We start from the raw sequence: 22,614 nt of genomic DNA on the forward strand, positions 1-22,614 counted from the left end.
AGTATAAATAACGAAGTAAAAGCCCGTCGAATAGCTAAGTTAGAGAAGTTAGGATTAGTAAGGGTAACGAGTTTTAAAGATCTTAAGAAGCTACGTATAGAGCGTATAATAAAGGAGGTAGAGAAAGTAGCTAAAAAAGCCGAGAAAGAGGCTAAAGAGGCCGTAGGTATATTAATAGAAATAGGAGGTATAGAGAGTAAAAGTAAGCGCGGTCGTAAGCGGAAAAATACGGTAACGAATATCGACGTATTAGAACCGATAGCTAAGGTAGTACGGACGAGCGAGGAGTAGGTAGTAAACCCTAGATAGTTAATATCGTAGGAGGAAGAGTATAGATATATACTAGAGCTATTCCGAGTATTAGTAGTACGTATATAGTAGTTAGAAACCGAAATAGAGTCCGATAGCTTTTATAAAGTATTTCTAACCTAACTTGCTATAGGCTATAAACCTATAGTCGATTCGCTCTAGACTTAGCTAATTCGAGTCTCTAATATTTTAGTTTTCTTTAGTACGTTATAAAATATAGTAAAGTATTAAGGAATTAAAACGAGCTATCTACGTAATAAAGCTCTTAGAATAATACTAGTAGTATAAAGTAAATCGACCGGGTAATTTAGGGCTAGAATTAGCTTAGCTAATACTTGTTAACTATAGCACGATTAATAATATTACAGCTAAGCGCTAGCCCGAAGCGTCTTTGCTTTATTAATAGGTACCTATCGGCGCGGCGATCTTACCTCTATAATCGATATACGGCCGCTACTAAGCTAAAAATAAGGTTTGAACGTAATAGTAAGGCTACTAGCGCTATAAACTGCTTCTTAATATATATTAGTAGTTCGAATATCCTATATTCCGGCTCTAGTACAGTTGTCGACAAGTTAGGCCTAAGATAGGCCTCCTTAAAGGCGAGCGACGACGTCGCTATAATACTACTCTATATTATCGGAAGGACTTAGAGAGGCGAAAGAGTACCTAATCTAGCGAGAACACACAAAATAAAGCGCAAAAACGTATTAGTAAGAGCTCGATAGTCTTATCAGTTCAAAGTACCTTGCGTTTGGCTCGCTACGGAGGGTGGCTCGTGACGTCGGGATGGACGTTAGCTTGTGGACTTTGTGGGTCTTGCTGCTAGACGAGGACTGCAGCGTGAAGTCGGCGGTGGAGGCGTCTTTGCGGATTCTCTCCATGCCGAAGAGAATTGCGGCGGAGCCGGTTGCTAGGGCGGAGTTGACCATTTTCGAAGGTGGTTGGATGTGGGTATTGCGTCGTATGGTGTCTTTGAGTCGCAGATCGGTACGGTCAAGCAAGCGTGAGGGATGTTTGGAGCTGTTGGGGTGTTGCCGACGTCGTCAGAGGCAAAACCAATCGTGTCGAAGCTCTTATTTAAAGACAAAACGAGGTGTTGCACGTGTTGTGTGCTCAAGAAAGTGACTCGAAGCAAGCAATTCTCTCCGCCGTCACTCGGGCAGCTCTCCAGTGCATACATAAATAGCATTCACCTTCCACTCGTGTGGAAAATCAACAAATCGCGTACACGCATGATAAGATTTGAGCATGCAGTCTCTGCCGCAATGCTCTGCCTTATATACAACCAACCTACATCCACCCATCAACACTCACCCCCCTCCTCATCCACCCACCCGCTACCTCCCTTCCCTCCTTCACACCCTCTCCGCTACTCCTCCTCTTCATCACCCCATCCGCCTCCCCGTCCCCGTCCCCAACAGACACCACCCTAATCAACCTCTTCAAATCCTCCCTCCTCCGCTCCCTCTTCCCCTCCCTCCACCCCTCCAACACACTCCCAAACAACCCCGTCCCCCGCGCCGAGTGACTCTCCGGCTCTAATCCCAGTCGAGGTCTCTGCGGGGTGGGGATATACGTCACCCGAGAAGAGTGGAGACTCGTCGGCGAGCGCGCTTCGTCGAAAGTTCGCTTGGAGGTGTCGCTCCAGCCTAGATGCGTTGTTGTCGTTGTCGTCGTCGTTGGGGAGGGTTTGACGGGACTAGGGAAGAGATGCGGGGATATTGGGGAGGGTTTATTGGTCGAGGAGGATAGAGTAGAGGATCTCCTGCGCGATTTGGCGGGCCCGAAGCGCTGGAAGAAGGTCTTGTGTTCTTTCTCTGATGATACACCACCCGCGCTGGAAGGTTTCCTCGAGGCTGTGGCTGTGGCGATGATGGGACTCATGGGCGAAGTATCGGGTGTGGATTCGGGGGTTTTTAGTTTCAGGGCGATGACTTCGGCGGCGAGGAGGGGTTTGCCGGGGATTGGAGGGAGAGGTTCAGTGTTGTCTTGTTTCTTGGAGCTTTTGCGGCGCATGATGTGGGGATAGAAGGATGATTCGCGGCTGTTTTCTCTGCTGTGGTTCTTCTTGATGCGTGGGTTTGGGTGCCATCTGTCGGTGTCGATGTGAGCTGGCTTCGGGCGTTTCATGTCGATGTCTGTGGGTGGTGAGATGGGGATCATGCCCGTTGTGCTGCTGTGCCGACTTTTCATTTCGTTTGTCTCGACAGATAGACGTAGACCGAATCCGGTCGATCGGTTTTCTGAGGATGCGCTGCCGTCACTTCGGACTCTCTCGTGGATGTTGAACGGTGAGACCGAAGAGTTGCTCCCTCGCGAGCTGCCTGACTCTCTCGACGGGGGTGGCTGCTTGGTTTGAAAAAGGGGCTGAGGTACCATCTTCATGTGCTTGCGAACGCTCTCATCTGAGCTGCAGCCTGGAGACTCAGATGCTTGTCTGTACTGCTGTTGACCCAGCAAGGAGTGGTATTCTTGCGCCAAAACCTGTGGTCCATCCTGCGACAGGGCATTCTTCGCGAGCGGGTTTGGGCTCGATCTCGAATTCCGCTCGTAAGACCTCCTCTCCACTGTCCGTCCTCTTGGCTCATCTGTTTCATCTTGGGAAAGTTGCCACCACGTTATCCTTGAGTCGGTGGAACTACTCGCCAGCGGCGGGGCCATTTCCCTCACCGGCCCAGTACCCACAGGGAACGAATTATAGGCGGCAATTGTCATGGGTAAGCTTGGACTTGGGAAAAGAAAGTCTCGCGAGGGAATCTCGGGCGGTGTACGTAATGCTCTCTCACGACCTTGCCGATCGACCATAGTTGGCAGTGGAGGAGGTAGCGGTGTCTTCTCAGCTCCACCGAGAATGTCGATGCTTTCGAGCCGCATGTGCCCTTGAGATTTGACTTTCGTCAATGCTTGTGCTCGTAGCTCTTCTGGCAAGAGACGGACGGCGCCAGGTGCATGCATTGCTTCTTTCGCTTTCTCCAATGACACAGTGTGCACTGACTTTCCAGGGCCATGGCGGGCGATAAGAGGGCTAAACTTAGGTAAGGTTGGCGAGATTTGTGAATCGATAGGACGCATAGGTCTCGGGGGAACAGTTGAAGAATCTGGCCTTTCACCCGGCAGAGAAGTAAGCATGCTCTGACTTCGAGATTGCGGTGGCGAACTTGATGCTACTGTCGTAGTCCTCGGGCTTTCGATCAGAGGAGAGAATGTTCGAGCCTCCAAAAACGGTGTCGTGGCGAGATCCGCAGTTGACAGATCCGGCGAGCTGGCACTGTACGCTATAGGTCGAAGTAAGAGAGGCGAGTCGGCGTCAGGATCTTGGGCTTTGCCTGGTGGCGTTTGAGGTGTAAATTGGCTGGGTGTTCGACTATACACGCTTGACGTGCGTCTATCCAGTGCGTTATTCGGGAAGTCAAAAGATCTCTTCGGCGCCAGAGGTGTCGGTGGCAAAGGCTTATTCTGATCCGAATCGACGGACGGCGTCAGCTTGATGAAGCTCTGGAAAGAAGGAACTTGTTGCTCCAGGCCACCCAACGAAGAGGATGAAGAGCCCGAACTCAGCGGCGGTCGCTCTCTCGAGTTCAGCGATGACGATGATGAGCCCCCGGCATTGACAATAGGCGGCCGCCTCAGCGTCCCAGGGGGCTGCGGTGCAAACATGTTCCACCCACTGGTATGTTTGAAAATCGACGTCGGCCTGTTATCAAGGTACATAGCGAGTGAATGTGGCGTCCTTTGGGACAAAAGCTGAGTTTCTGCCCAGCATCCTAAGAAATGGTGTCCGGACAAAGAATGATGTTAGTGACGGAAGAGCATGTGGCTCCATTGCGGGGAGACAATAAATCGAGTTGGGCTTTGCACAAAGAGCGATGACCAATCTCAAGCCAGATCCGGTACTAGTCACTGGGTTTTGAGACCGCGTTGAGAACTTTTGAGAGGCTGTGTCTGGCTTTTATACGTCGGGCGAGGGTCTGGCCATAATGTCAGTCGCATACTCTACGTGGGTCTTCAGTACGGGACTCGCATTCACACCAGTCTAGGCCTTGCCGGCTTTCTTTAAAGTGCCAGTACCAGCACCATCCTCATCTTGAGCTGCTCCCGCTTGCTCCAATTCATCCGGAGCAGGAGCCTGAGGAATATCCACAAGAACAGCAGGGTTCGACTTCCTCTCCAGAATAAGCTTGGCTCTCCGCTATGAAGACATCAGTGTCCATTTCACTTTGCTCAAACGTAGTCTGGTCTGACCTCCCGCTCAGCACGACTGAGACCCTTCTCAGCCTCCAGCGCTGCGAGTGCATCAGCTTTCGAGCCGCGCCTCGCCAAACGTAGCTCATCAGGTGAAATCGATGTGCCGTCCAGCTCGATGGGTTCATTGTTGATGGCGGCTGCTGAGATGGTGAGTTCTGGCCTGGTGAACTTGATGGGTGAGATTGGCGTTTGGTCGCTTGATGAGGAAGCCATGTTGGTGATTTTGAGGTCGTCGTTGGGCCTGAGAAAGCTTGGTACTTGGATGGTGAGCTCCTCGGGGCAACACCGCTGGTCTTTCGGCGGACGTGACGGCTCTGATAACGCCGCTCTTTTGTTATGAAGCTGTAAGAAGTGTGAGCGTCAGCAAAAGAAGTATCGTAGGTACCAACTCCTCGGCGGAATGCGTTGTTGTCGTCGTACGGAGGAACAAACCCGTCAGCTGGTCACAAGTCTGACCTCACCCCACGCTAGACATTCCGACCGCGAAGACACAAACTTTGGTTGGTGAAACTCGAACGAACTGAAAAAGCCTCTCGGATCGGGCAGCGAGATCTGCACATCAGGTAAAAGAAGATTCTATTCTTTCCTCCATTTCCCATCCGTGAAAGCAAGTCATTGCTTTTCTGGTATCATCTGTGTGCAACCTGTTACAAGATCCCTGCGGCAGCCGTCAAAATAGCCGCACATATGTATAAGTATCAAACGACAGAACGCTATCAATCAAATCAATCATGAAGAGCTGCCCTTAATGGGTGCGTCATGCTCTACCGCTGTCATCTCCACGCCATCCTCTTGGAATTGGTGTTTTCCGGCGTGAGCCTCCAAGTTGTGGATTGCGCTCTGCAGCGCGCTGGTCAGGTCGATGTGGAAGAAAGGTCGGTTCAGGCCGTGCACGACCGTGACTTTGCCGTTTGCACGATGCTTCTTCAGGTGTGTGTTGACGTCGGCAGAAGATCCGCTGTCCGAGATGTTAATGCTGTCGACCTCTCTTTGACCGTGCTCGATATCCTTCGGCAGGTACGCTCTCAGCTCCTTGTTCTCGTCTGCCTCTGCCTGGGCCGCGGCGCTCAGAGAGCCACCCATCTCAGCGACACTGAAGATCGGCTTCCATCGTGAGAACTCGTTGTCTTCAGTGGCTGGGAATCCGAATCCAGCTGAGACCAAGGCACGTTTCGTCCAGCGATTGTTAATGCAAGCGATGTGCCATTGGACTCGCTCAGGCGCGGTGTATCTATCGAGCTGGTTGCGCACGTCAATCAGATTCTGGACTGATGTAAGATCCACGTTGTTAACGGATGAGAAATCGAGGATGATGGCTTTCAACGTTGGTCTGTTGTCCACCACAACTTCTTTACCCTTCTTTGGGCCTGGGTCGTTCCAAGGCCTGTCGCCTGGTCGTGGGAAGCTGTGGGGGTTGGTGCGTCTCGTCTCTTTGAAGACGGTGCTGACAAGGTGGTCAAGGTAGTGGTTTGCGTTTGGATAGTTGAAGCCCTCTGAGAATCTGTAGATGAAGATTCCAGGGTAAGGGTGCTGAGCGCGAATGGATGGGTTTGATCCGTCCTGGTGGTCGACTGGCAGGAATATGTTCCTGGTCGACTTGTCCGGGTCGCTATCGGCGCCCAATCTCGTGTTTCCAGGCTTGTCCTGGCCATCGAGCAGGTGGTCACCAATGACCGAATGGACCTTGACACGGCCGAGGAAGCGACCCTGGGCCTTGAACGCTCTGAACAAGAAGAGCGCCATTGATGTGCTGATGGTAACATATACACCGATCTCGATAGTTGTGAAGATGGTGACGATGACACCGGCGAAGAAGATGATGACTTCCACTGGTGAGACTCGCCAGAACTGGTAGACAGTGTTTGGAGGGGTAATCAAATCACCGACTGCGTGAATGATCACACCACTGAGCGCAGCCTGTGGAATGTAGAAAAAGACCGCTGGGAGTGCGTAGATTGCGAGTAGCACCACAATCGCAGTAATGACACCGGCAAATGGAGTACGCACACCGGCCTTGGATTTGATGGCAGTTCGAGAGAAGGATCCAGTCGCTGGGTAAGCGCCCAAGAAGGGTCCAAGGAGGTTTGTAACGCCGATGGCGACCAACTCCTGAGATGGGTCAATCGTGTAGTTGTTCACCCGGCCGAAGGACTTGGAGATGGAAATGTGCTCGATAAGAAGGACGATGACGGAAGCAGGCAGCTCGCTGGCGAACAGGCTGATGATGTCGCTGTTGACGGTTGGAACGGCAGCGTTTTGGAAACCTCTTGGCACGGTTCCCAACAACTTGAAGGGCGACTTTTTGGCGTTGTGGTTTGGTAGGTGCAAGTTGACAAGCCAGCTGATGAGGGTGTACAGCAGGATCACGAATGCCGTTCGCAAGGTGTTGCAGAAGAACCAAAGCCTTCTGCGGTTCGGCTGCTTCTTGGCGAGGTAGTTGAAGATGAACCTGATGAGGTACAGCATGGTGAGAGAAGTGAGACCGAGGGCAGCATCGAGCTTCGACTCTCCGAGGTGCTTCAAAGAGTTGATGACGACCAGATAGGTAGAGTCGCGGTTGTTGACGGAGCTGAGACCCATCAGATTTGGGACCTGGCCGACTGCGATGTTGATGGCGGATCCAGTCATGAAAGCAGAGATGGCCGGTAGCGAAATGAGCTCAACAAGCCAGCCTAGACGAACGAGACCGATGAAGCACACGATGGCGCCTGCGATGATGGCGAGTGCAGAAGCCACGACGTGAGGTGGGATTTCGGGAGCCTGCGCCTTGACCTTGTTAACGACGTTGCCGGTGATCGTAGACATGACCGCCACGGGCTGTTCAAGGTTAGCAAAATTGGTACAGTCTTGGTGACGACGTCGCAACTTACGCCGATCGTGATATCTTTCGAGGTAGCGAAGAACCAGTAGATAAGAACGCCCATGAACGATGAGTAGAGACCGAATTGGGGCTCCAACTCGGCGAGCTTTGCGTATGCCATACTCTGAGGAACAACGACAGCTCCTACTGTGATACCAGCGACCAGATCTCCAATGAGCCATTGTACGTTGTATCGCATGATCCATTTTGTGAAGGGGAACAGATTATGGACGTAGTTGAAGACCTGTCGTCCCGTTGGGACCTGCTCCTTCACCCAGTCGATGGCGGAAGGTTCGTCCTCGATGTAGCTGTCGGCGCTGTCGACCGAGAAGACAGACTCGCCGCGGGTCAGCTTCGCAGCGCCCGTCTCGTTGCGGTAGTCAAGCTTGATACCAAGGGCTTTGGCCAAGCCGTGGCCGACCTTGGTGCTCGTGGAAGCCATGGTGAAAGGTACGGGCGGGTGGGATGCAGCCGGTCAGTCAAGCACACGAGAGCAAAGTCTTATACGTCGCCCAGAATCTAAGGCGTCTGATGAGCTTGGTCTGACGCCTGCGCTCGATCGCGCTTTGCCAAGACAGTGCCACCCGCACTATGCAGGGCAGGGAAGGATCTTAGGTGGCCTAGATCAGACAAGATTGGTTGGTTGCGTTGAAGATGGGTGCGCCAGAGCGAACTCGATGCGTTCGCCAGAGGATTGCGAACAATCACGACAGAGGCTGCCAAAAGCAGACTCCAAGCCTTTGCTGCACCAGCGAGGCCGATCACGCACTGGACGAGGCTCGCCCAAGCGATATGGCACCGTTCGTCGTGGTGGTCGCGTGGTGTATGCTTCCAGGTGTTGCTTTGGTGAGGTCGTAGATATTTCCCAAGGCGTCGTCGGATGGTCGGCTAAGGCAGGTCAAGGTTACGGACACGGTTAAAGGTAGGGAGTGAGGATGAAAGGTTCGCCGGTGAGGTTGATGTTCCTGTGAGACGCCCGCAAAGGAAGTTTTCCTCTTTTTCTCGCGTTGACGCACGTTGCGACGAGGCCCTCATGTCCCATTACGCATCCTCCCGCGGTTGGTCGGTCGGCGTGGAGGGCTGTCGTCCCTTTCCAACTTAGCTGCCATCACGCCATGCGGCCCGGGTCCACAAGCATATCCTCGTGCGTGGGCCAAGGCCCTGCTGAGTTTGACAAAGACTCCAATCAAATGGCGGCCAGAAGGCGTGATTCTGCTCACTGCAACGGACACGCTGCGGCGTGCTTCGAAGCGACGGAAAAACGTCTTCTTCTCTGACGCCACAAGGCTTCGCTAGAACTGCATTCGCAACATCCTTCTCACAGCGCCTCCGGAGGTGGGTGAGGCTGCTGCATTCCGGTCGTGCTGGGAACCGCTGGCGAGGCATGGATTTTTCGAAAATTGGGAGAGCGAGCTGGGAACGAGGTTGAAAGAATCGACAAGCCGAACGTGCGCTAGTCTTCATCTGGCCGCCCAAGTCCAATACACCACATGCGCAGGTATGATCTTTGTCCACGAACCGTAAGGTGTGCGCCATCAGAGCAGCGAGTGTCGTTATCAGATCCAGATGGATTTCTGTGCAGTTCATGCCATTCACTCACGCATCCTCCGTCGCATAGTTGGACCCTTCAAGCCTAGCATCTGGATCGCACACCATGCATGCCACACTGCCTGTTACCACTCCCTCATGGATAGTAATCTGCAGGCAAGCTATTCTAGTCTGCATCTCCAGCACCCTCACCATCTCCGTAGATCTCCGTAGTCTTCAGCATCACCCAAAGCTTGTGCGGCAGCAAGTTCGGGGGTATCCCAGATCGAGCCATGGCTGCCGTGTCAGCGAAGAAGAAGAGGGCGGATCTCTACAGAGACACGCAATGGAATCTGTACAGCCTTTCGCGGTCGGTTGTCCGCGCTGCGATCGGCCTTGCAGACCAGTCTCTTCCACGTGTAGGGCGAAATCTGGGTTACGCATCTGCACGTGCGACGGTCCGAGCGAGACATTCTAGCGCGAGATCGGTAGATGGAAGGGCAGGGACTTTCACGATCGAGCTTGTGCCCATGAGTCCCTTCACGGACGAGGAGTGCAATTGGCAAGACTGAAGATGAACCATGGCTCCGGTACTGATAAGATGGAGTGCCAGTGGAGGCGATGTGAGGTGCAGTTCGGATAGTCGGTCACAGCTGCCCCTCCTCCGCAGATCCGACTGCCGAGCCCAAGTTGCTCGGCAACCACGACGCGTCCCGCAACTGACGCGCATCTCTCGTTCAATGCCGTGAATCTAGCGACGACGAGGACCACTTTAACCACACCTCCTCATCATCAGCAACGTCGGCTAAGGCTTGCAATCTCATCCATCGACCTCGTCATCGCTGGGACGTCACCACGAATAATGGCCCACCTCGAATTGCTGCTCCAGAAAGGCCCGCCAGACGGCGACCACCTAGCCGGCCTGGAGGAATTACGGCGCATCATTCTCCTGGACGGCATCCCCGCCAACAATGATGGAATGGTAAATGAATATATCTTGGATCTGTAGTTCATCGCATTGACACGACATGACAGTCCGAACTGAGGATCTACGTCTGGCTCATCCTGCTGAATGCACCTCCGACCAAAACAGACGACTACGAGAGCCGGGTCCTCGTAGGCGCATCTCCTGCGTACGAGAAGATCAGGAACGACACCTTCCGCACACTCACGACAGATCCTCTCTTCCGTCGGCGAGTCACTGAGAATAGTCTGACAAGAGTCCTGAATGCCGTCTCATGGAAACTCCACGAAGCGAACGAGGCCCGCGTTAATGGCTGGAAGTCGCCTCCTACGCTCGCAGCGCCGCAAAGTCTAGACGGCAACGAGGATCTCTTCCATTCTCCCACATCACGAGCTGGACATGGCTCAGTCGCTGGTACAGAGACTTCCGACGCTGGCCCCGATGCAAGCGTGGTATCATACGTCCAAGGCATGAACGTCCTCGCAGCGCCTTTCCTCTACGCCGCCAGAAGTGAAGCTCAGGCTTTCACTGCATTCGATGCTTTCATCACCAAGGAATGTCCTGGTTACGTGCGGGCCAGCATGGAAGGTGTACACAAAGGCCTGGCGCTGGTGGATCAGATTCTCGAGATCGTCGACCCAAAGCTCGCGGCGCATCTTGCTTCCAAGGGCATGAAGGCAGAGATCTACGCCTTTCCCAGCGTGCTCACATTATGTGCATGCACGCCCCCTCTGCCGGATGTCCTTCAACTGTGGGACTTTCTCTTCGCATACGGAACACATCTCAACTTGCTCTGCATTGTATCGCAGCTTGTCCTCATTCGAGACTCGTTACTCAACAGTCCAACGTCAGTCACACTCGAAACCTTTCAACGAATTAGAACTGACATGGTCTAGACCAAAGCCAGACTTCAAGCCACTACGAGCCCGCAAAGTCATCGACTACACCGTCAACTTCGCCCGCAAGATACCATCAGACCTGTACGAGCAAATGCTCGTCCACGCAAAGTAAAGGATTAAAAGGGTTCTAGAATCCTGCTAATCATCACTCATCATTGATCCCACGCTTAAAAGAGCCTTTATGATCCTCGACTCCTTCAAAAACCCGAAAGCGGCTCATTCCACGTACCAGATCAGTCACACATCCCCTGAAACTCCAATTCAGCGCCTGTGCTCATCCCGAACATCAAAACAAAGACGAAACCCGTCTATCGTCTACCTCCCCGCCTTCTCCTCATCACTCACGGTAATAACATCATTCCTCCGAATCCCCGTAATCATCTCCTCCGACGCATTCGCCACACTCCGATCAATACTCTGATCATCATCGGCCGAATAAATCTTGACCGAATACTTCACCGGCTGATCCCACTTGTGCACATCATCCGGCATCGAAGGCATCACCCCAGGTCGACTCTCCGCCGTGCCCCGCCGCTCCATCTGTCCCGCGAACGTGGGCGGTGGTTGATGTCGACTATGCGCGGTGCCGGCGCGGCTGGTAATTTTGGACGCGCCGAGGATCATGGCGGCGGACATGGAGGAGCGGTTGTTGACGTTGGTGTCGAAGTTGCGCATGAAGCCTAGCACGAAGGGGAGGGTCGCGGTGAACATGGAGTAGGTCAGTTGCACTTCCTGCCAGATCTGCACCCAGGTGTATTGCAGTGCGTGCCCGGCGTTCTCGGGCGCGTAGCGGGTTTCGATGGTGGCGATGCGGGAGATGTATGCGAGGACGGCGAAGACGATGATTCTGGGTTGAGGATGCGGTTAGTTTTCTGGTAAAGGCGAAGTTTGGTTCGGTAGTTGCGAACGATGGGGATGGGGATATGTCTCACCCTGGCCGAAGCGCAAACGCAAGCAGAGACGTCAGTTTCTCTTCCTTGCTGATCTTCCTCCTCAACAACGACAGCAGAACCATCGACATGGTCACGATGCCCAATTCCTGCACGATATCCACAATCGTCACGACGCCCCATCTCGCAGGCTACACAATCGCCCGTCAGCATAGCCCCTCCTCCCAAAAAGATTTCACAAGAACTCACCCCAAACGCACAACTATTCTGCGGCGCCGTCCCCGGCAAAATATGATTCGGCGGACATCCAATGGACAACACGATAATCGCCGCGAGCGTCCACACGGCTTCCGTGCCCATGAGCACCGTACACGCGATGACGGGGACTCGTTTGCCCATGCGTCTGAAGAGGCGGCGGATCGGCCAGGTGACGCCCATTTTGAGGAAGCCGAGGACGAGGATGTAGAGGACTTTGGCGGCGGTTAGATTCTGCACAGCGATGTCAGTTGGATGTGATGTTGTAAGTGGGAGGTAGGCGAAGTATCATACGCTTGCGATGTTATTCTGTTGCGCCTGCTCAATCGCACTCCACCTCTTCCCCAACCCCAACACCAACGACGCGATCACGCTCGCAAACTGCCCGTACGCGAGCATCTGCGCGAGGAAGATGGAAGCGTCGTCCCAGCTGTATTTGCCCCATCGCACCCAGATGCGCACCGCGAGGGTCAGGGTGGTGAAGCACACGAGTAAGATCGCGGTTATGCCGATGTAGACGCTGTGGTCCGCGTCGCTTGGGTCGGTGAAGGCGCGGGTGGTGAGATACATGGTCGCGAGGCGGATTCGTACGCCGTGTGGTGGTTGATGGGTGTTGTTTCAGATGTTCCAATATCACATTGTCTTTCTTTTTCTTTGCTGGCAGGCTGTATAGAGGAGGAGGGGTAAAGAAGAGAGAGAGCAGTTCGGTACGACACGATAAGGACACCCATGGTCGTTGTACCTCTTTCTCCATCAGGGCGCCACATGGCAGGATGTAAGTGCGACATTTTGATCTTCATGCAAAGTTCAGCGTCGACGTTGGAGCTTGATAAATGCGGTCGGCTTGTGAAGGATCCGAAGCAGCACGTGTATAGGGGCTTTTCCGAAGAGGGCAACCGCCTGGAATTTTGGAATTGGTGAAGGACGAGTTGGTGATATTTGAGTGGACTTTTCTGCCTGGAGGGAGTGGATTGCAGACATGCTTGACGTACTTCTGCCACGAAGAAGTTGTGCCTCGGGGCTTGAGTTGATTGTGTCGGAACATCGTCAGCATCTCAGATGATGAGAGTCGTCCTCGTACACATTCGTATAAAAGGATCGGTGTCTCTCCTGGACAAATCTCACCACGCGTCCTACTCCTCACGAAGTTTGCTTCGATTAGCACACACTCTCTCTCTCTTCCGTACACCACGTATGCAGCGACGTTTGCGATATTGGGGACTGACGAGGCAGCGACTGGCAGCTCGAAAAACCAGCGACTCACAGCAGTGCTGTACATACTGTCAAAGTTGCTGATCGAGTTTGAGCAGATTTCTGCGACTTCTTCTTCATCACCTTGCATTCAGAAAGTGTTCTTTCCTATTCCGTTCACTGCACTCTAAGGTCGTGCCTCGCCAGAAGAGGGAGAAAGACGTTGAAAACGTTTTCGCCAGCCGTTGCGCTATTCAATGTCAGATCGTGCCGAAAACCGCTGGGGTGTGATAGCAAGATTTCTTTTTTCTATCCCGGAAGTGCAGATTCTGCGATTAGGATGGCGATTCGAGATCTTGCAGCTCTCATGGTAATTTCAAAAATGGATGTATGATGAGCGAGATGGAAGAAAGGCGCCAGGTGTCAAGAATGCGTTAGAAAGTGGGCAAGAGCTGACTTCGGGCGGGGGAGTTGGCCGACGGCGACAATGAAGCAATTCACCAACACCTCCGCCTCCTCACTGAAGACGTAAACGAAGCCATCGCTGTATCATTGGAAGTACGACTCTGAAAATGCACACATCCAAAAACCTCCTCATCTGCACCGCCTGCGGCACCCAATTCGACCTCCCCGCCTCGCAACCCCCCAAAGGATGTAGAATCTGCGACGTGAGCTGAACAACAAAACCAATCTCCTCTCCATGACCTACCGTGATACTCATATTAAATCAAAAGGACCCCCGCCAGTTCGTCCCCCCAACAGGCCAAACCTGGACCTCCCTCTCCCAGCTCCGCACCAAAGACCACCGCAATGTCTTCACCCCCGACCCTCACGACCCGCGCCTCACCTCCATCCACACGGAACCCAAATTCGGCATCGGCCAGCGCTGTATCCTGCTCGAGACCTCCGCCGGCAACGTCCTGTGGGATTGTATCGCGTACTTGGACGAGGAAACGGAGGCGTTTATCAAAGGTAAGGGCGGGTTGAAGGCGATTGTGATCAGTCATCCGCATTATTACACGACGCATTTGGATTGGGCGAAGACGTTTGGGTGTCCGGTGTTTGTGGCGAGGGAGGATGAGGAGTGGTTTAATCGGAAGGATGGGGAGGGGTGCAGGAGGTTTGTTGAAGGGGGGACGGCGGAGGTTTTGGAGGGGGTTGTGGCCATTAAGGTGAGAGGGTTGTTAGCTGCTGTTCGACAAGGTCTTGCTTATGGTTTTTATAGACTGGTGGGCATTTCCCCGGGAGTTTGGTACTGCTCTGGGAGAAGAAGTTGTTCATTGCTGATACTCTCGTGACGGTCCCAGTAAGTAGCAGTCCACCGTTTGCTCGGGAAAGGGTCATGCTGACGGGCTGATTAGTCCGCTTTATATCATGTCGATCGCCTCCCTGGCACGACATCCTTTGCCTTTATGTGGTCAATCCCCAATATGATCCCTCTCCCGCCTTCTGAACTGCACAAGATGTGGTTGGCGCTGCGTCCCTTTGAGTTTGAGAGTACGCATGGAGCTTTCAATGGCCTTGATGTTCGAGATAAGAATGTCAAAGCGCGAGTGCTGGAAAGCATGAAGATCCAAGCGAAGAATGAAGGGTGGGAAGATGTGGCTATTCTCAAAGAAACGCTTTGAATTATGTATACGAAGCAGAATATCAACACTCGCCAATCGCTGACAGTGCAATCCCTCCTCACAGATGAACATAACCTCCAACAGCAAATCCATTCAAACCATCTTCCTCCTCCTCAACACCACCTCCTCATTCCGTCTCAACTCCTCCGTACTCCTCTCCACCGCCCGGTCCAAACTCGCCTGAATCCTCCCCGCAATCTCCTCCACCGGCGTCTCCATCCCCACCAACCCAATAAACTTGCCAACCTTCCTTCTCTTGATCCGTATCCTCTCCTTCTCCGACAACCCCGCGTACGCATTGCTCCCGCTCGCCCTCTCACTCTGCGACGCCAGCAGCGTCGTCGGCGCCTGCAGGTCCTCCACCGTCTTCATGAGGTCTTCGAGCCAGATGTTCTCGTCCGCGCTGAGCTGCCGGCTGTGGCGGCGGGCGTGTGGACTCGTCGCGGTGGGTTTGGGCTTGGCCAGGAAGTCTTTGTCCCAGTTCATGTTGGCTGGGTAATGGTGCGTCCAGGGGCCCGGGGTGGATTGGTGGTAGTAGTGGGCGATGCTGTCGAGTTCGTCCTCGGTGAGGAGGTGGAAGGCCATGAGGGTTTTGGGGAAGGACGGGTGTGGTGGGCCGGAAGGGAGGGGCACGAGTGGTGCGAGGCGGAGTTGGAGCGTCTCGATTTTCTTTGAGAGGGTGTCGTTGCGGGTGGAAGGCGCCATCGAGGTGGTGTCGAGTGGCTTCTGTGAGGTGTTTGCTGCTCTGGTGGATGTCCTGCGACCGGCGTAGGATGAGTGTGTGCTGCGAAGTCGATGATGATGAGCGGATGAAGGCGAAGATGCGAGATGCCATGGTCAATGTCGAGGTGCTGCTGTTATTATGAGCTGTCCTTTGTCTCGAGGGAAATGAGACTGGCTTGAAGCGTGCCTGCGAACTCAGACAAAGCCTTCCAAATATACCAATGATGCCCGTCTTTGTCTGAGTCGCTGTCGGACTCGGCGCTCACACACTGTCGCAAAGAGCTTATTCGAGATGCGTAGATGTCGCAGGTGCTGGCTGAACGGTGAGGGTGACGGTGGTCAGGGTGACGGCGGTGAGGATGACGGCTGAGACTCTTCTCCAGCGCCCAGTACAAGACTGGAACATTGATGAAAAGTGATTCGCATCTGCTGGCGGTAGTGGAAGACCAGCGACACGGTGCCCTGCGACATAGGCAAGCCCAGCGGCCGCAGGACCGGTGCCAAAAATAAGAATAATCTTGAATGAGTCCGTAGACTCGTTTCAGAGATTAAACTGAAAAGAACAGATACTACACTTGATCTAAGCTGCGAGGGTGTCAGTATTGTGGCGTGTGAAGAGGGTGAGGTGGTGTCTTACCCAAAAGGCAAACTGTAATGGAGGTCAGTACATGTTGCAAAGTGTAGGGGTCAGATGGGTGGACGTACGAGAGCTGGGGAGGAAAGAAAGTCAAGTTGCAAATTCGAAAGCTCCGAAAGGTGATTCGGCGGGTGGCCCGTGCTGAAGCTTGGGCCAGTATTTCTCAGGCATCACCAGGCAGCCATGCTGAGAACTACGCCCACGGCGAAACGTCGGGACAGTGGGAGAGCGGCAAGAGCGGCAGGATGGCGGGGGCATGTGAAATAGTGGGAAGTGAATGAAAACAACATTGAAGACTTGCCCTCGCTGGGCTTCACGGCGTTCCATTGACTACCCTCCTCGTTCCGGTCAAACTGGAAGGTATGCAATTGCCCTCTCTCCGACTTTTCACAAACCATTGTGCTGCCAATTGCCCCGCAAGCTGCTTAGACAGGCCTAGGAGTAACGGGATGAATATTACGATTGACTTGAACAGCTTCAGTCCATCCGCTTGTGGCTTCGCCGCCAACTTGTTGCGTGCAATCTGCTTCAGCTCTTCAAGGGCAGCAGACATGATGGCGGCTGCGGCGGCGGCGGTGTTGTGGTGGTTGCTAGTTGTTAGTTGGTGGTGTTATAGTGGTGAGCGGTGGTGGGTAGTAGTGTCGAGGAAAGGGAAAAGAAGTGTGCGTGGGAATGGGCGAGACATCAGGTAGCCGACCCACAATGGCTCTTGCTACTTACTCGCAGTTTGACACTTGACCTTCCGTAGACTATTGTGGAACTCCTGCATCTGTCCTTACTCTATCGTCTTCGCTGCAGAATTTTGATTACAGGACTGGCACATGGCATCGGATCATTTAAAGGTGTCCAACTCGATTACATCGTACATGGCGACGACGACAACAACAAAGACTGAAGACTGAAGACAGCAGACGCAGACTCCAACACCCCACAAGCCAGCTCAGCAAAACTCTGGACGCTTCATCTCCTTGTTGCCGGGACCGATTGCATAGCGCTCACGATCGACGTGGAGGGAACGGTGAGGGCGAATGCTGCCGTCGCGGAGACCTCGCTCGACGATATGGAAGGCTGTGAGGATATCAGCGAAGGTCATGAGGAGAGCGAAGCCTTGAAGACAACATACCGGCAGGGCTGCTGTCATCCCAAGTGCCATTCTTCTCGAGTGGACCTCGAGCGACTTCCTTCCCCCAACCAGGCACCTCGAAGACGTAGAGAGGCTGCCCAGACAAAGACCAGCGCAAATCGTACTTCGTCGTTCTACCTTCAGCATTCTGCTCGAAGTGCAAGATCCATCCCCATCTCTCGCAGGGCAACGGATGTGCCTAACTCGCGAACAGAAGCGTAGTCATCTCTTTCCCATCGGGGAGAGAGATGGTAGTTTCATTCGTTCCCCTTCGACCGGAACGAGCAGGGCAACATCTCTAAAGTTTGGCTTCGAGACGTCAGCCCTTACCTTTTCTTGTCCAGGCCATGGATCAGAGACCGAGCTCTTAAATCAGCGGCGGAAATTACGTACCCGACCTTAAGATCGAATTTCCAGACTTCCTACTTCGACTCCATCCCCTGAGCTTGAGAGCAGGCCAAGTAATCCAGAAGACCTTGCCACCTTTGCGAAGATCTTGCAGTCATGACTGAGAGCTGATCATTCTACTTGACGCCCGCGAGGCAGCTCTTTCTAGATCTAATGCACATGTTGCGGTCTTTGATTACTGAACTCGAGCTTTGTCGATGATGAGTATCAAAAAGTCCTAGGCACTAAACTACTTGTCTGCAAGTGACGAGTAGTAGATCATCGTGGTAAGCATTAAAAGCTAGTCGTAGGCCTTCGAATCTTAGGCCGTACAAGCAAGTTTAGGGCCACAAGGCTGAAAACTGGGAAGCCTCCAGATCTTTGACTGTACAACCAGGCTTAGGGCTGTATGGCTAGAGATCTGGAAGCCTATGATTACTTGCTAGTCACCCCAATTAGGAAGGAAGAATGAAGGTTTCTGCATATTCTGATGCCGAATCGTTACTTGTTCATTTGATAGTAGGAACTCAAGAATGAGACTCTAGGTCCTCGGCTACTGGAGTCAAGGTATATAATAAGTCCAGCAGTCTTTAGTAATCTCTTCCCGTGTCTGTACTCTCTACTCTGCACTTTACATTCTACAATCCTCGACTCCAGCTCGCCCACCATGCAAATCCAAGCATTGCTCTTGACCTGGGCCGCGTGCACCATGGCACAAAGCTACGACGTGGACTTCCAAATCTACCCCAACCAGAGTCCGTATCCCAGACATCCGTCCATGGCTGGGGCAGGGCACTAACAAGACCTCCCAGACTGCCAAGGCGGCGGCTCGACGGAAATCCTAGCGAATGCCGTCACCAAGAGCCCGTTCTTCCCCGACCAACGAAGCATCAAGGTCTACTCGATCCGCAACGGCAAGCATCTGGTTCTGTACAAAGGTGGTTCGCAGACGGGAGCCGCGCAGCGGTTCTATGATTCTGTTGAGTGTGTTAATGGCGACTGGCTTAGCTATGGGGTTTACAATGGCGGTCCGTAGAGGGGTGTGTTGTTGGGCTTTGATGGAGGCCGTGGCTGGACAGTAGGATCTCTGAAGGTGCCAGTGTTTGCAATGCAATTCATTGGCACTGTCGCTGAGTATGTGATGGGGAAGCGCTCAAGATATTACGCCATTTAGAGTTGTAACACCGTAGTCAAGCCCTGCATCATCTCGTTCACATGCCCTTGACAAGTCTAGCGGCACCCCGATAGTTTGGCATATTACAGTGCTTAACCCAACCTCAAAGTCGTGCCGAGATCATCGAACAGATGTCCTCCCTCTTCAATATATCCCGGTCGACCATCCTCCGCCCATCTCCAGCGCCACCCTTCTCCCAAGCCAACCTGACCTCCTCCGCCGGATCGCACAAATACGCCCACCGCTGCGTTGTGGGATCACTCCACTGATTCGGACTCGCAATAAAATGCTCCCCTCTTACCTCCGCTTCCATCAATCGATCCCTCGCTTTCTGCTGTGGTCCGTCCGCGAGATGTAGCGTATACATATGTCGATAGCTGGCTTCCTGCATCGCCGTAGCGAGGGATCCGAACAGATTCCCATGTTGCGATTGCGTCGGGGAGCTGGTGTCGAGATTGTATGAGGCGAAGGGCTTGAGCAAGGGCATAGGCATCTTCAATAGCAATAGAGGCGCCAGCTGCCATGGAAGGGAGCATGGCGTGTGCGGCATCGCCAAGGATGAGCATTTTCTTGCTAGGGGAGGTCCAGGAGTCGAGTTGGGGGATGTCCTGAACTGGCCATTTGAAGGTGGTTTTGACGAGTTTGAGGATTTCGATTAAGCTGTTTTGTGATGTCAAGTCAGAATTTGTGAGTATAGGGTACTGGGGATTTGACTCACGTAGGATCCCAGCCTGCGTAGAAGGATCGCATTATTGAGAGGGATTGCCGCGAATAGTCATCCCAGTGACAGGGTTCTTTCTGCTCTGGGACGGTGATCACTAAGTTCCAGTCTTCGCCGCCTTTGATCGGATAGCTCATGACATGGCTTTGGTCTCCTACCGTGCAATTCAACATTAGTGACCGTTCTCAATAGTACAATGATAGGGTCCAACCATAGACAGAGACTCTCGAAGTCCATGTTCTTTGCGATGAGTCGATTCTTCCTCATCTCCTCCACAGGAACGCACGCCCTGTACGCCGCAAACCCATGGCTGCGAAGTGGTATGCGTTCTCCAGTGATGACTTGCCTCGCCGTGGACTTGAGACCTATAAGGCGGGAAATCAGAATAGAGCCGCTAAGTTCCAAGACGACATCTCACCGTCACCAGCGACCAAAAGATCAGGAACTACTTCTTTGCCATTGGTAAACCTAATCGACGGTCTTTCTGGATCGTACGAAGCGACGGTATGGCCGAGATGTATTCTAACCCCAAGATCCACAGCCTTGTCGTGCAGCGCTTCGTGAAGATGAGCCCGGTGAATGACACGATACGGCACGCCGAAGTTCTCCTCAAAATCAGGCTTGTACCGCGTCTTGGCGATGACTTTGCCATCTTGCCACCGTTTCCACCAAAGATTCTTAGGCTCTACCGACTTGGCTTTAATGGCTTCTTCCACACCCCATTTGTGCATGATAGTGAGCGAGTTGGGTGGAACTTGGATACCTGCTCCAAGCTGTCATTTCCCGAGTGTAAGCAATGGAGGCACAGAACGATTGATCCTGGGAAAGACGTACTTCACTAAGCGCCGGGGCGTCTTCGTAGACGTGCACTTCGTGACCATCTCGACGGAGAGCCACCGCCGTTGCTAGTCCTCCAACACCCGCACCAACGATGGCTACCTTGAGGCGAATCGGCGCTTCACTCGGATGCTCATAGTCGTCTGGCCTCTCGCCTGTTTCGTCTCGCTCGGCCTGTTGAACATAATTCCAAGCACCTGTGGGGAATGGTGCTGGCTGTAAAATACAACATCGATCAGAATTTGCCCTGACATCATCTTCTCCATCAACGTACTGTGCTTGGGCATGGTATCCGGGGCATGTCTGCTGTGTCGGTTTGGTAGTGGCATTCAGAGCTTGCAGGTCCTAAGACATGATCTCGACTTGAGCTCTACCGTAAGTAAGGTGATTCATGGCGTCTTCCGTCGATCCAGATTGCTCATCGTTGTTGAGAAGATGTGTTGGACCCTCCAGATCGGTGTAGTTCGTACATGTTCGAGGGGTCGAGCGTTCGAGTCCGATTGAGTTTTGTTTCGCCTGTTAGTCCACATGCTAGCAGCAGAATGTATCGATGGTTACTTTTTGGGAGACCGGTTTTAGGTTCCTAGGTACCGATTGCGTCTTAGATCGTCGCCGCTAGTAGGTAAATCCCATGTGCTTTTAGATTGGCAACAAGGTCTCCTTCCCAAAGCGTCCTGAGCCGTATCATGACGTCTCTTTAGGATGTCGGTAATCTAAGGGCTGCATGTCATGCTTTTTGTAAAATCATGCAATTCTTCGATCTGGCTGAATCAACCGCTATGCGTACCCGAAAGGCCATTAATCCACACGCATTGCCTCGAACAAAGCTCTGGACTTGATCGTCACTCTTGGTCTCCAGACCTTGATCAGCTTCAGATCAGCTTTCTGTAGCAGCTCGATCCACTCTGATTCCGTTCGCTCACGAGATGAGAAGTTCAGCATCATAGTGAAATCTGTGTGGGCAACCACCGGCGTGTCGTCCGCACCGCTTTCAGACAGGACGTTCTCATTGATCAGAAGGATTGAATCCTTGCCCATCGCCTCCCGGACTCTGGAAAGCACTTCGAGAGCTTGCTTGTCAGGCCAGTCGTGAAGCACAGTGCGCATATAATATGCTCTAGCATCCTTGATCGGTTGCGGGTCGAACATGTTGTGTGGGTTGATTTCGATTCCGTTCGGCAGTGAGACTCCTCTCACCACCGCCGGCAAATCTTGAAGGACCAGTCGCCCCGGTAGATCTGGGAATTTGGTCTTCAATCTTGCAATGTCATGCCCCGACCCCCCGCCAAGATCCACGAAAACATGCGATTCGTCATTGAGCCTCTCTCTGACAGGGTATATATCGAACCATTGGTTGTGATCGTCATGACGAGGTAAAGACATCGTCGCATTGAATGGACGCTGTCTCTCCTCGTCGTCAGCTAGCCAGTGAAAGTAGTGGTTTTTCGTGTTGTTGGCAAATTGATGAGGTGCGTCAAAAGCATCGTCCGGGCTCATGTAATCTCGTGCCTTCAGGTAGTTGGGCGACTGGATCGCGGTGATCGCATGGAAATGTTTCACGACTTCTCCTGAGACTGTATCGTTGCGGAACTGGTAAGCGAAAGGTGCCAATGTGTATTCATCGTTCGACTTGGTGATGACCTTCTCCGTAATTAACAAACGAAGAATTCTCGTCAACATTGTCCGGTCTCCCTTGGTTTGCTCATCGAGCTGTCCAAGCGTCAGAGGATGGTTCAACCCAACGTCTGCAAAAGCGTCGAAAATGCCCATGCCCTGAGCAATCTTGATGATTGGCAGCGTTCGACAGGAGAATATGATTCGATTGACTGTTTGCTCTGGCTTCTCCAAAGTAACTCGCAGACGCTCCATGGCATCGAAAAGGTGTTCGGCTTCGCCATCTTTTCGGTCTTCCACGGGAGGCGGATTCGCAAGTAATGCTTCAACTGCTCGAGTAACTTCGGAGATTGATGTTGCCATTTCGAGATTGCTTGAGTTCGCCCGGGTGCTGGAACTGATGGTCTGCAGCGTACAAGAGTGGAGGTTCGAATATCATACACATCGCGATCAATAATGTAGTGTTCAAAGATCACATCATTGATCGACCCGGCCACGAGAGCTCTCACCTCGGGTTCATTATGGCAGTAGACCAAAAGCGGTCGGCAGATCCATGAAGTACCAGATTCATCGCTGTAGGTCGGGGTTTGAGTTTCTAGCTGCATGAGCAAGGCCCTCTGCTTTTGT

At 52.9% G+C, this 22,614-nt stretch overlaps 11 protein-coding genes across 11 annotated transcripts; 3 read left to right on the top strand and 8 right to left on the bottom strand.

The window, feature by feature from the left end:
• Positions 1-1,019: 1,019 nt before the first annotated feature.
• M409DRAFT_68043 (uncharacterized protein) lies at positions 1,020-4,023 on the bottom strand (the record flags this gene model as incomplete). The annotated part of the gene is made up of 2 exons (XM_033817665.1): positions 1,020-1,332; positions 1,736-4,023. 2 exons carry the CDS (start codon positions 4,021-4,023, stop codon positions 1,020-1,022), a joined length of 2,601 nt encoding a protein of 866 aa, XP_033665018.1.
• Positions 4,024-4,345: 322 nt separating this feature from the next.
• M409DRAFT_25477 (uncharacterized protein) lies at positions 4,346-4,770 on the bottom strand (the record flags this gene model as incomplete). Its single annotated transcript, XM_033807710.1, has 2 exons — positions 4,346-4,501; positions 4,555-4,770. The coding sequence occupies 2 exons, from the start codon at positions 4,768-4,770 to the stop codon at positions 4,346-4,348; spliced, it is 372 nt and encodes a 123-aa protein (XP_033665019.1).
• A 516-nt stretch (positions 4,771-5,286) lies between these two features.
• M409DRAFT_68044 (uncharacterized protein) lies at positions 5,287-7,859 on the bottom strand (the record flags this gene model as incomplete). The annotated part of the gene is made up of 2 exons (XM_033817666.1): positions 5,287-7,374; positions 7,428-7,859. 2 exons carry the CDS (start codon positions 7,857-7,859, stop codon positions 5,287-5,289), a joined length of 2,520 nt encoding a protein of 839 aa, XP_033665020.1.
• Positions 7,860-9,806: 1,947 nt separating this feature from the next.
• Positions 9,807-10,919, top strand: M409DRAFT_56841 (uncharacterized protein; the record flags this gene model as incomplete). The annotated part of the gene is made up of 3 exons (XM_033813414.1): positions 9,807-9,926; positions 9,980-10,755; positions 10,805-10,919. 3 exons carry the CDS (start codon positions 9,807-9,809, stop codon positions 10,917-10,919), a joined length of 1,011 nt encoding a protein of 336 aa, XP_033665021.1.
• Positions 10,920-11,122: 203 nt separating this feature from the next.
• Positions 11,123-12,522, bottom strand: M409DRAFT_56842 (uncharacterized protein; the record flags this gene model as incomplete). Its single annotated transcript, XM_033813415.1, has 4 exons — positions 11,123-11,654; positions 11,740-11,888; positions 11,947-12,186; positions 12,247-12,522. The coding sequence occupies 4 exons, from the start codon at positions 12,520-12,522 to the stop codon at positions 11,123-11,125; spliced, it is 1,197 nt and encodes a 398-aa protein (XP_033665022.1).
• Positions 12,523-13,715: 1,193 nt separating this feature from the next.
• Positions 13,716-14,771, top strand: M409DRAFT_68046 (uncharacterized protein; the record flags this gene model as incomplete). Its single annotated transcript, XM_033817667.1, has 4 exons — positions 13,716-13,811; positions 13,878-14,315; positions 14,369-14,449; positions 14,505-14,771. The coding sequence occupies 4 exons, from the start codon at positions 13,716-13,718 to the stop codon at positions 14,769-14,771; spliced, it is 882 nt and encodes a 293-aa protein (XP_033665023.1).
• Positions 14,772-14,864: 93 nt separating this feature from the next.
• On the bottom strand, positions 14,865-15,476 carry M409DRAFT_56844 (uncharacterized protein; the record flags this gene model as incomplete). Its single annotated transcript, XM_033813416.1, has 1 exon — positions 14,865-15,476. One exon carries the CDS (start codon positions 15,474-15,476, stop codon positions 14,865-14,867), a length of 612 nt encoding a protein of 203 aa, XP_033665024.1.
• A 587-nt stretch (positions 15,477-16,063) lies between these two features.
• M409DRAFT_25483 (uncharacterized protein) lies at positions 16,064-16,684 on the bottom strand (the record flags this gene model as incomplete). The annotated part of the gene is made up of 3 exons (XM_033807711.1): positions 16,064-16,079; positions 16,132-16,143; positions 16,527-16,684. The coding sequence occupies 3 exons, from the start codon at positions 16,682-16,684 to the stop codon at positions 16,064-16,066; spliced, it is 186 nt and encodes a 61-aa protein (XP_033665025.1).
• A 1,624-nt stretch (positions 16,685-18,308) lies between these two features.
• On the top strand, positions 18,309-18,677 carry M409DRAFT_25484 (uncharacterized protein; the record flags this gene model as incomplete). Its single annotated transcript, XM_033807712.1, has 2 exons — positions 18,309-18,396; positions 18,454-18,677. The coding sequence occupies 2 exons, from the start codon at positions 18,309-18,311 to the stop codon at positions 18,675-18,677; spliced, it is 312 nt and encodes a 103-aa protein (XP_033665026.1).
• Positions 18,678-18,907: 230 nt separating this feature from the next.
• On the bottom strand, positions 18,908-20,660 carry M409DRAFT_25485 (uncharacterized protein; the record flags this gene model as incomplete). Its single annotated transcript, XM_033807713.1, has 7 exons — positions 18,908-19,059; positions 19,117-19,475; positions 19,534-19,690; positions 19,761-19,901; positions 19,955-20,309; positions 20,371-20,585; positions 20,648-20,660. 7 exons carry the CDS (start codon positions 20,658-20,660, stop codon positions 18,908-18,910), a joined length of 1,392 nt encoding a protein of 463 aa, XP_033665027.1.
• Positions 20,661-21,171: 511 nt separating this feature from the next.
• On the bottom strand, positions 21,172-22,350 carry M409DRAFT_56846 (uncharacterized protein; the record flags this gene model as incomplete). The annotated part of the gene is made up of 1 exon (XM_033813417.1): positions 21,172-22,350. One exon carries the CDS (start codon positions 22,348-22,350, stop codon positions 21,172-21,174), a length of 1,179 nt encoding a protein of 392 aa, XP_033665028.1.
• Positions 22,351-22,614: the final 264 nt, after the last annotated feature.

The sequence above is a fragment of the Zasmidium cellare genome, assembly GCF_010093935.1.
Source record: "Zasmidium cellare ATCC 36951 unplaced genomic scaffold M409scaffold_27, whole genome shotgun sequence".
In the NCBI taxonomy this organism is placed as follows: domain Eukaryota; kingdom Fungi; phylum Ascomycota; class Dothideomycetes; order Mycosphaerellales; family Mycosphaerellaceae; genus Zasmidium; species Zasmidium cellare.